Source organism: Pseudochaenichthys georgianus, chromosome 24, assembly GCF_902827115.2.
Source record: "Pseudochaenichthys georgianus chromosome 24, fPseGeo1.2, whole genome shotgun sequence".
NCBI classification, from domain to species: domain Eukaryota; kingdom Metazoa; phylum Chordata; class Actinopteri; order Perciformes; family Channichthyidae; genus Pseudochaenichthys; species Pseudochaenichthys georgianus.
Genome location: NC_047526.1, coordinates 32,083,611 through 32,101,481, shown reverse-complemented (window position 1 = coordinate 32,101,481; position 17,871 = coordinate 32,083,611). Strand labels below are relative to the sequence as shown.

Genomic DNA, 17,871 nt, shown 5'->3' with positions numbered 1-17,871 from the left:
GGAATGCTGTTCCGCCTCACAGGGTGTGTTCCTGCTGATCCCAGACTCACAATCTGCCCTGAGAACAGGGAGGAAGTCGAAACCCTGTGACGCATTCGATCCAGCGTGAGTGTGTGTGGCCTCACCTGTGTGTGAGGGGTCGCTGTGCGGGGGTTTGGGGTGTTGGTACACAATGTTAATCAGGATGACCACCAGGTCTGTCAGGCTGACTGGATCTGAAACAACATGATGAATGAGATGCATCACTCCGGTTACTCGGTGTACAGAGGGTTAGGGTTTTTTTTGGGAAGGAAATAGTTGAGTCAAGTTACTTATTGCACCGCTGGCTCATCATTTTATCTCCGGGATGAGTTTTTAGTAAATGTGTGTGTTCTTATTATTTCCAGCAAAATGATGATTAAATATTAACTTTTTAATTAAGATGAACTTTTATTAATCCCTCATGGGGAAATTATTAGTTAATTAGTTTATTAAGCAAAAAATGACAACCTTCTGCTGGTTCAAAGGTCTTAAGTGTTCATATTTTTAAGTTGTATAGCACAAGACACCTTTCACCGTGTTGAAGGAACCTTGGTACCTTAAGGGTGCTCTGAAAATATAGAAAACATGATTAACTAAATCACGTTTAAATGTATTTAAGCTGCTTCAGTGTGTGTCTATGAGAGAGAGCAAAGACTCTGCTTAGTGAGAGTTATGTAAAACAGTTTAATCAAAATCAAATGGCAAAATTAGGAAATAAGGATTTAACATAAAATAGAGAAAATATCCTAAAACATGTTATTAAAAAAATCTAAACTGCAATTAAAACCTGTTTAGGAACTGACACATTTTACATTACATTCCATGTCACTTGTTAGACGCTTTTATCCAAAGCGACTTACATACTCAGACTGTGGGCAATCCCCACAGGAGCCATTTGGGGTGAAGTGTCTCAGGGACACAACGTCAACGACATGCTGACTGCAGTGGGACTCGAACTTGCTACCCCCTGATTCGAAGTCCATCACACTACCCACTGAGCCACAGCCTCTTCCGTGACACATATGCGTGCCGACCTGATCCAGGTGCCCACTTAAAACAAAGGGCGGAGGTAATAGGCCTCATGTCACATTTCCATATAAGCTACGTCAGAGTTAATTGCCTCCAGAATGCCACGGAACAAGAGTCATGTATGGCTAAATAATTAACGAAGACCATGAGTCTGTTTTAATGGTTCACCTATGTATCATTCACGGCGTTACATAACGTTTTTAGTGATTAAGACGGGTGGAGGGATCGATGGTGGGGTCAGACGGGAAAGAGGAGGGAGTGGCACCAAGAGTAAAATGATCAGACGCATTGCAACATGAGATTATCTGCTGTAAAGATTAAAAAGGGGCAGTTTTGTTGGGGGTAATAAACTATAAAACACATGTTTTTCCATTTAACTCTGCGTCAGTCATTTGAACCATGCGTGGATTCTGTAGTGGCCAACAATGGTGCAGGTCTTTGATTAGACATTAAAAGAATAGAGTTAGATAAGGGGATGGACATCAGTTTAGTATTTCTATGGTTAATAATGGTTAGTTTAGCACAAAGACTAAAAACAAGGGGAAATAAGGTGCACATTCCTCACTCAAAGTGTTAGATTAAATGTATTTAATCTGTACAAAAACAACAAATGTAAAAAGAAAAACGTTGTTATTTGTTGGATTTTTTCTTAAACAGATTACGCAATAAAATATAATGTAATGTGCATGTTACAGGACAGATATAAGAGGTTTTTAAAGGTCTTATCGTCTAACCCTCAACAAACTTTTCCTTTTACTACCGTACAATATTGTACTTTATAAAACGGACAAGTCAAATCAAGCAATCTGATTGGTTCTTAGCCGTGATATAATGAGCGTATATCAGAATTGTAGTTCATTTTCACAAGTCATGTATCCCTCCGCGTCTGAGAAAAAGCTACAACTGTTACAACTGTTATATTACGTCCGTTACGAAACTAACTAACTAACAATCGTTGTGTGGCGCAGTGGGTTGTGCGTTGGTGTTCAGATCAAGGGGTTCAAACCCCACTGCAGTCAGCATGTCGTTGTGTCCCTGAGACACTTCCCCCCAAATTGCTCCTCTGGGGATTGCCCACAGTATTGAGTATGTAAATCGCTTTGGATAAAAGCGTCTAACCAGTGACATGTAATGTAATGTAACAAAGCTTAAGATGGAAACATTTAAGGTTAACTTCGACCTCCGGGGGGTCTTACTCTGGAGGAGTGAATTGAGCAGTGCCTATCTCCAGGAAAAAAAAGCACCCAAACGACGACATGCAGAGCTACGTGAAGAGCAGGTAGACCAACTGGAAAAGTACCACCATTCAAAAGCTTTCTGATGCGGGTCTTGAAAGCAGAGAAATGATGACGTTAGTGGCCACAGGTGTGAAAGCTCTCTCCAGAGCTACTGGAAGCCGGTGTTATGCCGTGGATTGAAGCCCTGTTCGCGGGGACGCGCAAAGGTGACGTCATCGCCTGTTTTGAGCGTTCGCCGTTTTCTAAGCTTTTTTCACCCTTTTCAAAGCTTTTATCTCTCTTTTGAATGATATATCAGATTAAACAGCAAACGGCTGAATAAATAATGTGCATACAATTGCGAGGAGGTTCGTTTTAAGGACACGTTTTTCAGATCTGTCACAATCTTCGTATTGGAATAAACTTACGTTTTTGAGTGTATAGTCCCACTCTGTTATATTCCTCCTTCCTACAGAACAGACAATGACAGGATAATATGTGATTTGTCAATAGTCCTATTTCTTAAAACCTTCTCTGTTGTTTAAGTGTCTGATAACCACGAATAGTAAGCAATGATATAACAGTAATGATATCACATGATCATGTCAGACACTGTTATTTTCAATCAAGTCTAAAAGATAATGTGTTCAAACTGGCTTCACTCGCTTGAATTGCTCCTTTGAATATCATTTTTATATATTACTACTCAACACATGTTTGTATTGTAATGCAACTATTTTTTTTTAATTGTATTTTAAAGTGACATTGAATGCTTTGAAAGGTGCCCTAAAATAAAGTGTATTATTGATCTTATATCTGTGCCTCTATTACATTACATATCATTTTCTATCACACTATTAATGTTCCTTATTTTAGATTAGGTTAATCCTGGTGTCAATAGGGAAGATCTGCACTGTTCTACATAACATGTTCAGAGCAGGTATTTCTCCTGCCGGATTTGGCACCCCCCGCCTTTATCTTTGGCCAGGACAGTCACAACTTCACCAAAATCACACTGGTGCTGGCTGTTCCCCTCTAGTTTATGCTCACCAAAGCATTTTACTATGCGCCTAGCAGGTACAAAACTAAAGAGGGGCTTCCAAATCCGGCAGCACCAACACCTGATCTGCCGGATTTTGAAGCCCCTCTTTAGTTTTTCACCTGCAAGGTCCAGAGTAAAATTCTTTGGTGAGCATAAACTAGAGGGCAACAGGCAACACCAGTGTGATTTTGGTGACATTGTGACTTTCCTGGCCAAAATTACAGGGGGTGCTTCAAAATCCGGCAGCTCTAGCAACGGCACTGCCGGATATGGAAGCCCCTCTTTAGTTTTTGACTTGCTGGGCCCAGAGTGAAATGCTTTTGTGAGCACAAACTAGAGGGGAACAGCAAGCACCAGTGTGATTTTGGTGAAGTTGTGACTGTCCTGGAGAAAGTTGTAGGGGGGGGGTGCCATATCTGGCAGGAGAAATACCTGCTCTGCTGAACATGAGAACAGTGCAGATCTAAAATAAGGAACATTAATAGTGTGATATAGGCACAGATATAAGATCAATTAAAGCTGCAAGCAGCGTTGAGCGGGTCTTCGACGTTCCGCAGGCTGTTGTCCGCACGTCGACGTGTGTGTCTAGGTGTCTGGAGGACTCGGCCAATATATTTAGCCATAATTGGCGTAGAGCTGATGAGGGCCGGACCATTAATGATAGTCTGAAGTCTGGCGCAGTTTGGACCATTTTCCATTGAATTATGTTTCATGGCGAGGGATACCATGGCAACGGCATACGTTGAGATTTCAGATTTCACGTAGAGCTGTTGAGGGCCGGACTAGGAGCCATCATATGAAGTCTGGTGGTGTTTGGACTATTTTCCATTGAATTAGGGCAACACCGTGTTTCATGGCGAGGGACGTGTTCCCATGGAAACGGCATATGATGACATCCCCTAATTGACATAGAGCTGCTGAGGGCCGGACCATTAGTCAACATCTGAAGTCTGGTGGCGTTTGGAACCTTTTCCATTGAATTAGGGCAACACCGTGTTTCATGGCGAGGGACGCGTTGCCATGGAAACGGCATATGATGACATCCCATAATTGGCGTAGAGCTGCTGAGGGCCGGACCATTAGTCAACATCTGAAGTCTGGTGCCGTTTGGAACCTTTTCCATTGAATTAGGGCAACACCGTGTTTCACGGCGAGGGAGGCGTTGCCATGGAAACGGCATACAGTGAGATTTCAGATTTCACGTAGGGCTGTTGAGGGCCGGACCATTGATGATAGTCTGAAGTCTGGTGGTGTTTGGATGATTTCCCATTGAATTACGACTACATGATGTTTGACGGCGAGGGATGCGTTACCATGGCAACGCCAAATGATGACATCCCATAATTGACATAGAGCTGTTGAGGGCCGGACCATTAGCCATCATATGAAGTCTGGTGCTGTTTGGACGATTTTCCATTGACTTACAACAACATCTGATTTTTTGGCGGGGGATGCGTTTCCATGGAAACGGCATACATTGAGATTTCCGATGTCACGTAGAGCTGTTGAGGCATGGACCATCAGCCATCATATGAAGTCTGGTGCCGTTTGGAACCTTTTCCATTGAATTAGGACAACACCGTGTTTCATGGCAAGGGACGCGTTACCATGGAAACGGCATATGATGACATCCCCTAATTGACATAGAGCTGCTGAGGGCCGGACCATTAGTTAACATCTGAAGTCTGGTGCCGTTTGGAACCTTTTCGATTGAATTAGGGCAACACCGTGTTTCATGGCGAGGGACGCGTTGCCATGGAAACGGCATATGATGACATCCCATAATTGGCGTAGAGCTGTTGAGGGCCGGACCATTGATGATAGTCTGAAGTCTGGTGCTGTTTGGAACCATTTCCATTGAATTACGACAACATGATGTTTGACGGCGAGGGATGCGTGCGTTACCATGGCAACGGCATACATTGAGATTTCCGATTTCACATAGAGCTGTTGAGGGCCGGACCATTAATGATAGTCTGAAGTCTGGTGCTGTTTGGACGATTTTCCATTGACTTACAACAACATGGGATTTTTTGGCGAGGGATACGGCATCCATGGAAACGGCATACGTTGAGATTTCAAATGTCACGTAGGGCTGTTGAGGGCCGGACCATTAATGATAGTCTGAAGTCTGGTTCCGTTTGGAACCTTTTCCATTGAATTACAACAGCATCGTATTTTTTGGCGAGGGATGCGTGTGTTACCATGGCAACGGCATACATTGAGATTTCCAATGTCACGTAGAGCTGTTGAGGGCCGGACCATTGATGATAGTCTGAAGTCTGGTGGTGTTTGGACGATTTTCCATTGAATTACGACAACATGATGTTTGACGGCGATGGATGCGTGCGTTACCATGGCAACGGCATACATTGAGATTTCCGATTTCACGTAGAGCTGTTGAGGGCCGGACCATTGATGATAGTCTGAAGTCTGGTGGTGTTTGGATGATTTTCCATTGAATTACGACAACATGATGTTTTTGACGGCGAGGGATGCGTTTCCATGGAAACGGCATACATTGAGATTTCCGATGTCACGTAGAGCTGTTGAGGGCCGGACCATTGATGATAGTCTGAAGTCTGGTGCTGTTTGGGCGATTTTCCATTGAATTATGACAACATGATGTTTGACGGCGAGGGATGCGTTACCATGGCAACGCCAAATGATGACATCCCATAATTGACATAGAGCTGTTGAGGGCCGGACCATTAGCCATCATATGAAGTCTGGTGCTGTTTGGACGATTTTCCATTGACTTACAACAACATGGGATTTTTTTGGGGGGGGGGATGCGTTGCCATGGAAACGGCATACATTGAGATTTCAGATTTCACGTAGAGCTGTTGAGGGCCGGACCATTGATGATAGTCTGAAGTCTGGTGGTGTTTGGATGATTTTCCATTGAATTACGACAACATGATGTTTGACGGCGAGGGATGCGTTACCATGGCAACGCCAAATGATGACATCCCATAATTGACATAGAGCTGTTGAGGGCCGGACCATTAGCCATCATATGAAGTCTGGTGCTGTTTGGACGATTTTCCATTGACTTACAACAACATCGGATTTTTTGGCGGGGGATGCGTTGCCATGGAAACGGCATACGTTGAGATTTCAGATTTCACTTGGAGCTGTTGAGGGCCGGACCATTAATGATAGTCTGAAGTCTGGTGGTGTTTGGATGATTTTTCATTGAATTACGACGACATGATGTTTGACGGCGAGGGATGCGTTGCCATGGAAACGGCATACGTTGAGATTTCAGATTTCACGTAGAGCTGTTGAGGGCCGGACCATTGATGATAGTCTGAAGTCTGGTGCTGTTTGGACGATTTTCCATTGACTTACAACAACATCGGATGTTTTGGCGAGGGATGCCGTTTCCATGGAAACGGCATACGTTGAGATTTCAGATTTCACTTGGAGCTGTTGAGGCATGGACCAGTGATATAAAAGTGAAAATTGGGGAATTACGACAACATGATGTTTTATGGCGAGGGAAGCGTTGCCGTGGAAACGACAAATGGTGAGATTTCAGATTTCACGTAGAGCTCTTGAGGGCCGGACCATTAATGATAGTCTGAAGTCTGGTGGTGTTTGGATGATTTTCCATTGAATTACGACAACATGATGTTTGACGGCGAGGGATACGCATCCCTCGCCGTCAAACATCATGTTGTCGTAATTCAATGGCAACGCCAAATGATGACATCCCATAATTGACATAGAGCTGTGACTGGGCTCACGCGGTCTATCAGCCGACATTATTTACGAACATTTTCGGTGCTTTAGTCGGTCGTTTACCCTGTTTTTGGCAGGTTTATCGGTCGCTGCGCGACCGATTTTTTCCAATTTCAATAGGGTCTTCGCCGACCTAGGTCTCAGACCCTAATGAATAATCGGACCAGTTTCAATCATGTTCGATTTAACATTGAGGTGGATGGGACCACCTCACTGTAGGCCGTCCGGCTACCACTGGGAGACCTGTAATGGGCTTTTGCCCCTTTTTTACCCTGTTTTGAGGGGGTTTTGCATGGTTATCGCTCGCTTCGCGAGCGACTACGATGATTGTTACGATATCAATTATGCGATTTGCATACGCTCACGCGGTCTATCAGCTGACATTATTTACGAACATTTTAGGTGCTTTAGTCGGTCGTTTTCCATGTTTTTGGGTGTTTTTGGCAGGTTTATCGGTCGCTGCGCGACCGATTTTTTTCCAATTTCAATAGGGTCTTCGCCGACCTAGGTCTCAGACCCTAATAATAATAATGAATAATCGGTCCAGTTTCAATCATGTTCGATTTAACATTGACGCGGATGAGACCCCCTCACTGTACCTAGGCCGTCTGTCTATAACATGGAAGGACTTTTGCCCCTGTTTTTAGTGGGTTTTAGTGATGATAGTTACGATATCAATTATGCGATTGGGGCTCACGCGGTCTATCAGCCGACATTATTTACGAACATTTTGGGTGCTTTAGTCGGTCGTTTTCCATGTTTTTGGGTGTTTTTGGCAGGTTTATCGGTCGCTGCGCGACCGATTTTTTCCAATTTCAATAGGGTCTTCGCCGACCTAGGTCTCAGACCCTAATAATACACTTTATTTTAGGGCACCTTTCAAAGCATTCAATGTCACCTTAAAATACAATAAAAAATAAAATATGAGTGGCATTACAATACAAACATGTGTTGAGTAGGAAACCACAGAGGAAAATTACATTCAAAGGAGCAATTAAAGCGAGTGAAGCCAGTTTGAACACATTATCTTTTAGGCTTGCTTGAAAATAACACAGTGTCTGACATATGTTATTTCTGTCATATAATTGCTTACTATTCGTGGTTATCAGACACTTAAACAACAGAGAGGGTTTTAAGAAATAGGACTATACTGACAAATGACATAATTATTATCCTGTCATTGTCTGTTCTGTAGGAAGGAGGAATATAACAGAGTGGGACTGCACTCAAAAACTGAAGTTTGTTCCAATACGAAGATTGTGACTATCTGAAAAGTGTCCTTAAAACGACCCTCCTCGCAATTGTATCCACATTATTTATTCAGCAGTTTGCTGTTTAATCTGATGGGGAATATATCATTCAAAAGAGAGACAAAAGTTTATTAAACTAGACTAACGCTCAATACAGGCGATGACGTCACGTTTGCGCGTCCCCGCGAACAGGGCTTCAATCTACGGCAAGGCTTCAATCTACGGCACAACACCGGATCTCGGGGACCGGAGAAAGTGGAGCAATATTCTCACCACGCCAAGCAACAGCCTAGAACAACCTCAACCTATACAAGTAACCACGTAAGCCATGCTACTGATGCTGGACAGGTTTTCAGTGGGTGAACGGCAACATACAAATGAATGTAAATATATATCGCCAAATAATGGATCAACGCTCTCTGTCTAATATGTTCGCTAGCTTAGTGTTGTTGCATAGCATTAGCAACCACCTCGCACTATGTTTTGTGCAGAAGGCAACGGAGGGACTATTTTATTTTGAACATCATTATTTACTAATAAAACCTATTTAAATTAGAGTGTGTATTTTTCTTTCATATTGCCACACTTTGTAACCGTTTTATAAAGCAATAGCTCACTTCATTATATCACAGCCAAGGGGCGTGGTTCGGTTCGGCCCGACGCGAAGCGGCCTGTCGTGACGGAGCTATAGCTTAATTATACTGCCTTTAGTGAAGATGTCAAGCAAGAATGTAAACATAATTTAAAACCCACATGCTTTTGATTGATCTAAAACAGTTTACAGAACAGTGTAGTTGTGTACCTTTGCGCTTCTTCACTGTGATGGGAAAGAGCTTCCTGCCGTTGGTGTAGATGAGCAGTTTCCCCAGGACACACAGCGAGTGGACGAAGAAAGCATACTCAATCTCTGTTCCCGTGTAAACACTCCTCTGGACTGAGCATGACACATGACGGAGACAAGGGCCCACATGGTGTTGATAGTATTAAAGATGATGGAAAGAGCAAAGCTAACACTTTTTCCGTCACATGGCTAATTCTTGTTTACAACTTTTGTAGGTGTTGCAAAAGACATATTTCAAATAAAAAGGGTAATAGTCTTGCACGACCAAAAGGTGCATCCACAAGAGAAAGCGTCAAATTCTGATAAGCAAAGATGTTGTTTGTGTTGATGTTATTTCAGTTACAAATGAAAATATTCAGACAAAATAAAAAGTTATTCTATTCTAATAGTTAAACTACTTTTCATCAGCCCAAGATGAATGCGCCTGCTGTGGTGGACAGAAAGGGTAAAGACATTTCATACAGCGGCAGTAATCGAAGGAGATTGACAAATGAAAAACGCCCGCAGGCCCTCCGGGGTGCGGAACATCTAAAGGAAGCTCAGCTTATTATTTTATGAGGAGTGTATCAGTGGCGAGGAGGCAGCGTACCTCCAGTCAACAAAGACAAGGTCAAAGTGTTCGCTCTCAAGGAGGCAGCTGCTCCAGGAGATAACTCACACACTTTCCCATCTCCAGCTATACTCACTCTTTTTAAGCATTTTAACATCAATCTATATTACTCTAAATGGTAATAGTGCATATCTCTTGTATTATTTGTTACAAGACATTTGTAAGTTACTAACTGTTAAAACAAACCTACTATACAAATGCTTTTTGTGCATGTCAATGGTCTGCAGAGGCTTACTTCCCAGAGTTTCTCTCACACACACTCTCCCCCCCCACCGCCTGAAACGACTACAGTGACATCACTATGTAACACTTGCACTTTCATTGGCTAGTGCTCCAACACATTAACGTGATACGCTAACGGTACGTCCACACAGCAGCTTTTCAAAAATCTTGAAAGTCTTGGAGCTGGGCGTGTCTGACAGCTTGGGGATTTTTTGCGACCAACAACCAATCGCATGAATCTCCCGCCCCCGACATACAAAGCAAAAAACCCCGGGGATTTTATGCGAGCAATATATATATATATATAAACTCCCCAAACAGGCGAAAACATACCAGTTTCCCCCACTGTCTCTGCCCCCTCCCTCCATGCCTGGTTCCTCCGGTTTGTATCCCGTTAATAGTTCTGGTCGTAAAGAACCGGGTGATTTGCTCCCGTAATTTCTCGTTTGGAATATGAGGAAATGAACTGCGGTCTGGTTCTCCCTGCTTACACGCGGTTTGATTGGCTAGCGCTTCTACTGTCAGATTTGCATAAACGTGTTTGATTGGCTGGCGCTTCCAGCTCAGCTTCAAAAGTTGAACATTGCTCAACTTTTGAATCCTGGAAATCCTGGAAACCGAGGCAAAGTGACGTCATCCCCATTCAAAGTCAACGGGCAGAGAAGCGTTGGAAGCGGTGGAAGATTCGTCTAAAGCCGCTGTGTGGACGTACCGTAAGGGGCGGGACATCTCTAAGCAGTCGACCAATCACAATAGAGCTGTCATCAACCTCCCATTATTCCCTTCAGTCGGCTTTATCTTTTGTATCCCTTTTTGGTTTTCATTTCTTTCTGTTTAATGTTTCTCTTTCCTCTGTTGTTACAACAGCAGGAACAGCATGTGCCGTTATCAAAAGAGAATAAATACATGATGACAGCGAAGGTAGGTACAAATACATTTAACACCCACAGGCTTCAAATGAAGCATTACTTTCTCATTAGGCGCTCTCAGTAGCTCAGCCTGAGCGTATTATATTTTGGTTTGTTTCACAGCACACATTAAATCAGCATTACTGCAAATGTGTTGATGTTAACGACACAGAGTGAGAGTGGAAGCTGTTATCCAGATATGCCTGAGAAAGTACATAAACCTGTTGAGGAAATCATGAGTTTATGGTCTGTTTAACTCACCGGGTTCCTGCCGCTCCGCTGACTGGGGATCAGTTTCACTTGTTACACGTTCACAGGACTCAGTGTAATGGACACACTGCTGAAGGGCTGCTACAATCTGAAGAAGAAAAGGATCTGAATGCAATGTGGTTGCTGTGAACACCTGATTGGTCATGACAGCTGCTAATCTCCTTCGACTCTTATTGAACCCTTTAATCAAACTTCACTTGAATCTAATCCTGAAGCACTGGGGGGGATTTGAATGCACCGCAATGCAAGAGTAGTTTAGGCTCAGAGTGCTTGGAAGAGTTATTGACATTTACTTGGAGAGAAGGTTTCAGATTCATCAGTAACCCTCTCTCGAGTCAGAGAGAGGGCGCAGAGGGAGGTTCGGGATTAAACAATCAATCTTCAAATGTCAAAGTGACACTAAAATCTCTGTGCCCCTTTATATTGACCTTTACTGTTGGGCTGTGTGGATCACACACACACACACACACACACACCAGATCAGGCTCTGTGATTGAGTGTGTGTGGTGATGTGGGAGTGCTGCTTAACGAAAGCCTAATTTACTCAAACCGACCAAAGTAGAAACTCAACTTTGGTAGAAATCTTTGAGTTTCAATTTGTCAAAAAAATGTCCACGAGACAACTATGTTTTATTTAGTTTTTCCTGCACTAGCTTCCACTGCAACATAAACACACTGCCCATTTTTGAATTAATGTAAATACTAATAATAATGAATAATTCCTTACATTTATTAAAGCGCTTTTTCAATGACTCAAAGCGCTTTTACATATACACACATTACACATATATGATACATGCAATGGTCAGATACTGTGGACAATACCCACAGGAGCAAGTTCAGGTGAAGTGTCTTGCCCAAGGACACACCGGCTTTACAGACGCTGCATTGTTTGGCCCAACTCCTGATTTGGAGCGCTCTGAAAACACTTCTCATGCTTGTTTCTTTACCGACGTTTGAAAGTACAAAGGAGTCAGAGAGATATTGATTTAGGAGTGGATCACTCACCAGAGACTTGTATTTTCTCTCCAGGAGTCGGAGAACTACGGTCCTGCTGTAGTATCCATGCTGAGAGACGGTGAGGGAAACACACCAGGATAAAAGAAAGGGCATCAAGATAATAAGTGACAAGGACACTACTGAGTTACAAAATACACACAGTAGTGCATCATGGTTCCTGCAGCTTCAGGCAACATTAAATACCTTTTTATGGCCATTTGCAATTTAAATGTAGGTCCAGCTTTCCATGCAATTGTGATTTACGGAATTATTTAAAAGAAATAGATGTAACCAACCAGGAAACATCCTAACCACACTCCCTGTGTCTCAGTATGATGGATCTGTAGGAACCATGTTCATATACAAAATGCACTCTGCCTAAATCAATCAAAACTGTGTATCTCTAACACATACCATCCACTTTTTAAACCAGGTAGCTTTAACGTCCAGTAAGGCCAGCAGGTGCATGGGTTCCAGGACGTTCTGTGTCCCAGGTGAACCTGAGCCGTGTTCATGATGTAAAGACAGCAGAGAGAAAGTGCTCTCTATAACTTCCTCCATGTACCTTAAGCAGAGTAGAAAAGATGTACACCTTAAATCTGGACATAGGAAATAAAAAATAAGTACATTTGAACTGGGATAAACCATGTGACTACATATTAATGTTTATGTTTATTAAGGATTAGCTTTTGCTCTCGACAAAAGCTACTCTTCCTGGGGTCCGACACTTAAAACAATACAACAATAATACAACAATAATACAGCAACATTTAGGACATAAATTAGGATTATTTTATATATTTTTTTGTTTTCTCTTGTCTTTTTTTCTCCTCTTAATTCTCTGTCAAAGCGTCTTTGAGTTTCATGAAAAGCGCTATTAAAGTCCCATGTATTATTATTATTATTATTATAAGTCCTGACATCATTAACAACATTAAAAACATCACCAATATCATCTACAACATGCGATCAAATTCAATTAGGGTTCACAGCTCACAAGGGTACGTGGTCTTTAGTCGATGGCCCTTCAATCTCTTCTTGACAGAGGCTCTGAACTCTATTTCAGTAAGGTAGTTTGGCAATGAGTTCCTTTATAAGACACAGAAGAGTTCAGAGGGTGTGTCCTGGGTTTAGGTGCCAGGAGATGGCCTGATGTAGCTTGTCTAGTCTTATGGTCATGCTCGTCTCTTGTGTAAACTATTTGATCATAAAAATACAGTGTTTTTTTGCTAAATTGGACATTTTTTAGAAAAGTGATAACACGAGATTGCAGACGTTTCTCAACTGGAAGCCAATATTAAAGGGGACCTATCATGCAAAGTGCACTTTTTGATGTCTTTTATACATAACTATGTGTCCCCGGTGTGTCGGGGAACTCACGCAGCGTCAGAAAATAAAACCCTCTCTCTTTTCCTCCGTACCCAAATCTCTAAAAACGGGGAACAACGGAGCTGATCCAGATGTACGTCCGATATGACGTAATATCTGAAATGTGGACCCACGGCCCAATCAGAAACGTTGCTAACAGAAACAATGCCCGACTGTTTTGGACGTAATCTGGTCGGTGTTTACATTAGCATCGCTAACACTCAGAGCTAACCTGTGCTGGAGAGCATGTGTGTGAAGAAGCAGGAAGTAAAAAGGAACTCACCTTGTGGTATAACCGGCAAGAGAGAAAGCCTTTGAGCTCCAGACTGTTTCAGAGAGAATCCTTGATAATCCATGATATGGCGTTTCATCACGGCAGCATTTAGTTTAGACAGTAGCTGCCGGGTCCCGCATGAGCTCAGACCCCTCCTTTTTTATAATCTTTTTTTTTTTTTTTTTAAAGCTTTATACCCAAATCAGCACTTTTGAAACAGGAAGTGAAATAGAGGGACATGAGGCATGGCTAGAATGGGTGATCTGTTTGGTATTTTGAGCAAAACACTTCATAGACATGTTTTTATATATATCTGAGACCCATGCTATGGCCTACAAATAGCATGATAGGTGACCTTTAAAGTCAAAACTCACTTCTCAGGATGGCGGATCCAAAACGTTGTCACCTCTTTTTGAAAATCATTCATCAACCGCATCTGAGGCAAGGCAGACGGAGAAAAAGCTGTAATGCGTGTGTTTTGTTATACACTTGGTGTGAGATAAGAGATGCTGTACCTGTTTGAGAAGACGACTGATCTCAGATCTGTTGATGTCGATGGTGGCTGAGCCCGTTGGAAAGCTTAGCTTATGAGACAGGAAACTTGACTCCACACTTTTAGCTGCACATCAAAAAAGGCAAAATGTACTAATTATGAACCATGCAAGATAATATTGAGGTTCAAAAACATAATGCAGCATAAACAAACGATAAATTAACCGTGCACATCAGCCTTTCACAATAACACATTTATTGGACGATGTATTGTTCCAAAAATAAAAGGGATAAACATTGTTTTCATTTTAAGACCATGGATAGCAAAACAATAGGAGTACATGTTTTCAAAGAGCAATGAACTTTTGATTCTTAAGCAAAGTCAGATGTTTAAATTGAAACGCAAAATGAATATTTCAAAAAGGAGCTGACCGCTTTACATATAAGATAAGATAAAGCTTTATTGTCTCCCTTAGGAGAAATGTGTCTTGGGCATCGAGATAATACACATAAAGCATTCAGGTCAATCAGTCATAGATACAGAACAGAGATCACATATCACATGGCAAAGAAACAAACAAGAAGCATACGGGGACGGGTGGCGCAGTGGTCTGTGCATCCGATCATCAGATCAAGGGGGGGTGCTGGGGAACTCCAGTTCGAAACCCGCTCCCGCCGCCACTGCGTCAGGCCGTTGTGTTCTTGGGCAAGACACTTCACCCGGATTTGCTCCTGTGGGTATTGTCCACAGTACATGTATAATACCAATGTATACTTGTAAAAGCGCCTCGATGACCTCGATGCGCAGTGCGCTGTGCAATGATCATCAGATCAGGGGGTGAAACCCGCCGCTGCTGCGTCTGTAAAGCCGGTGGGTCCTTGGGCAAGACCCTTCACCTGAACTTGCTCCTGTGGGTATTGTCCACAGTTTCTGACCATTGCATGTATGATGTGCAATGTGTGTATATGTAAAGCGCTTTGAGTCATTGATAATGCGCTATAATAAATGTAAGGAATTATTATTAATTATTACCCATAATAGGGTACAGGCACTTTCCCTATTGCATTATACATCCATATAATTTCATTTATAGACAACTTATTGATAACTGATTCTCCATTGCTCAGTTTGAACATGACGTGCTGCATATGCACTGCATGAATAGGACTTACCCAGACTGGTGTAGATCTCTCTGGTCACATTCAGAGGAGAGGAGGAGAAGCTTTTAGCGAAAAACTGCAGGACATTATCCTGGTGGAGATAACGGGCAGAGGCATAAGTTATCAGCTTACTCACAGACACAATCAATCAACTTCAGCTGAATAATCAATTATAAGAAGATATCATTAGATGAAATTGTACAAGATTATCACAAAGTAGTTCCACTGATTGGCTCTGAATACGTGTGGACAACATGGTTATCTTGTTTCTTCCTCCAACAAATCAGGTGTGACAGGATTGCTTGTTAGACGATTCGCATCACGTTTTCGGTGTTTGTTATCATTAATTATAACGTCTGAAATTGTTCATAACAAGGACATGATTCATATTGATTATGTCGTAACTGAATTAAGTGTGAATGTGTAGGAGAGAGGCTCGGGACTCACGCTCAGGTCGGGGTCGGTCAGAGCGTCACAGAGGTTCCTGCGCAGGCTGCTCCAGCTCTCACAGATCAGCACGTCAGAGGGGGGAGCTCCGCACAGAACCTGAAGAGCTTCCCAACGTACCTACACACACACACACACACACACACATCACTTCACCTGGAACTGTCTGGTATTCAAACGGCTTTGTCAAAGTCAACTTTTTTGTCAATCTTTCAGTTTGTGTGTACAGACGGAGTGATCGAAATACCGTTTCCCACAATCCCGAATACAAAAACAACTATATATACAAATATGTATATACGTATACACAATTCAGTCTCCTGATCACTGAGAACAAAGTGCTTTATAAATATTGTGTATTATTGTTATTTATATTCACATTTCTACACTTTATGGCTGGTGACCCCTCCAAACAAAGTCAAGTTTCTTTATCATAACCGGTTGCTTATGTCTACACCTCTAATAATTCAGACTTCTCAATTCAAAATGTTCTTATTCAAGTCTGCTTTTTTCATTTTTAGATGCCTGAAGAAGTATATTATGTTGTATTTCAGTAGATCATTTGAAAACACCAGAGGAATGTCATACAATACCATGTAACAATAAACCAAATTTCCCGCAAATCAATTTTTTAACCACTTGTTTGGATCCAACCCCCGGGTTTCAAATGAATCTATTGCCAAACATGACTCAAGAGCCGCTTTCACACCAAGTACTTTGCCGTGCTTAGTTCCCAGCACTTAGTGCCCCCATGGAACTAAGTACAGATCGCGTTCACACCGGAATAAGTTCCCTGGGGGAGGATTAGGCAAATGAAGCCGCTGACGTCACTTCTTCTTCTTCTGCTTTGGGTTTACTGGCAGGCCGCAAACAACTTCACGGCGTATACTGCCGCCCAAAGTCCCCGGCCCGAAGTCTCCAGTAGAAGCTTCCGAGTAAATCCAGAACGCCGACACCTCCTCATCTCCACCGCTCCCATGCTTTCTTTTGTGTTGCCAGAAGTTAGTCTCTCTGTGTTGGTGCGCAGGGCTAATGCTAATGCTAATAATGCTAATGCCAGCAAATAAAATGGCGGCTTCACAAAACTTTTCAGAGTTTTACGGGGCGTGGTTTGCAAGTTGCAATCAGGAAAGTACCTGCTCTCTAGCAGGGACTGAAAAGGGGGGGAAAGCTCTCATGAACTAAGTTCTCTTTTTGGTGTGAACGCAAAATCCCAGGAACTATCGGAACCAAAAGGGAAAAGTACTCCGGTGTGAAAAAAGCGCCTATAGTGTATTTGTGTAAGCAGGCCTTTGTACCTCTTTTGGCCGGCTGGAGTCAAGTTGTTCAGCCAAAACTTGAAGCTGCTCTTGTCTGATGAAAGCATAACTCTAGAGAGGAGAATGGAGACAAAGCACAAAGCAATTATGACCCATCATAAAGTAAAATAATAAGAGATATGATGCAATATTGGAACTTTATATTGGCTGAAGACTTTTCTTTTTGCCGCTGCTTTTAATTGAACTATTCATATCTTAAACTGCACTCTAACTTTTATTCATGTATTTTTTCTTTTAATGTTTATTTTATTATCCTTGCTTTTTAATAACTGTTTTTAAATGCCATATCTTTCATTTTTTTAAAGCACTTGGAATTGCCTTGCCTTTATATGAATCATTCAGTAATAAAAAAGGCAATAAATAAATTGAATTGACACGTGCTCCGTCTGACCTGGTTGAAGGAGGAGTCGCTGTCGGAGCAGTTGTCGGTGTACTGGCTGTTGGCCTGGCTGTGCTGCTGCTCTCTGTGCATCTCCTCCTTCCTCATCTGGTCCTCCTCAAATCTGTTGATTAAAGACTCCACCACCATGATCATGGTGTTTTTTAGAGTCTGCATCATCTGCTGGTACCTGCCACAAAGAGAAACGTTCCTCATTTCAGGATTTACAATGTTAGCACAATAATGACTTATAAACTGACTCCGCAATGAATACG

General features: G+C 42.3%; 1 protein-coding gene across 1 annotated transcript in view; it reads right to left on the bottom strand.

The window, feature by feature from the left end:
- tbc1d32 (TBC1 domain family, member 32) overlaps positions 1–17,871 on the bottom strand; it is a 134,283-nt gene that overhangs the window by 114,965 nt on the left and 1,447 nt on the right. The window contains exons 4-14 of the mRNA XM_034076478.1: positions 17,609–17,786; positions 17,197–17,268; positions 15,899–16,018; positions 15,464–15,542; positions 14,314–14,417; positions 14,173–14,234; positions 12,571–12,721; positions 12,166–12,225; positions 11,149–11,245; positions 9,109–9,240; positions 126–215 (exon numbers count right to left, since the gene is read on the bottom strand). Coding sequence (XP_033932369.1) covers positions 126–215; positions 9,109–9,240; positions 11,149–11,245; positions 12,166–12,225; positions 12,571–12,721; positions 14,173–14,234; positions 14,314–14,417; positions 15,464–15,542; positions 15,899–16,018; positions 17,197–17,268; positions 17,609–17,786 — 1,145 coding nt within the window. The remainder of the gene's footprint in view (positions 1–125; positions 216–9,108; positions 9,241–11,148; positions 11,246–12,165; positions 12,226–12,570; positions 12,722–14,172; positions 14,235–14,313; positions 14,418–15,463; positions 15,543–15,898; positions 16,019–17,196; positions 17,269–17,608; positions 17,787–17,871) is intronic.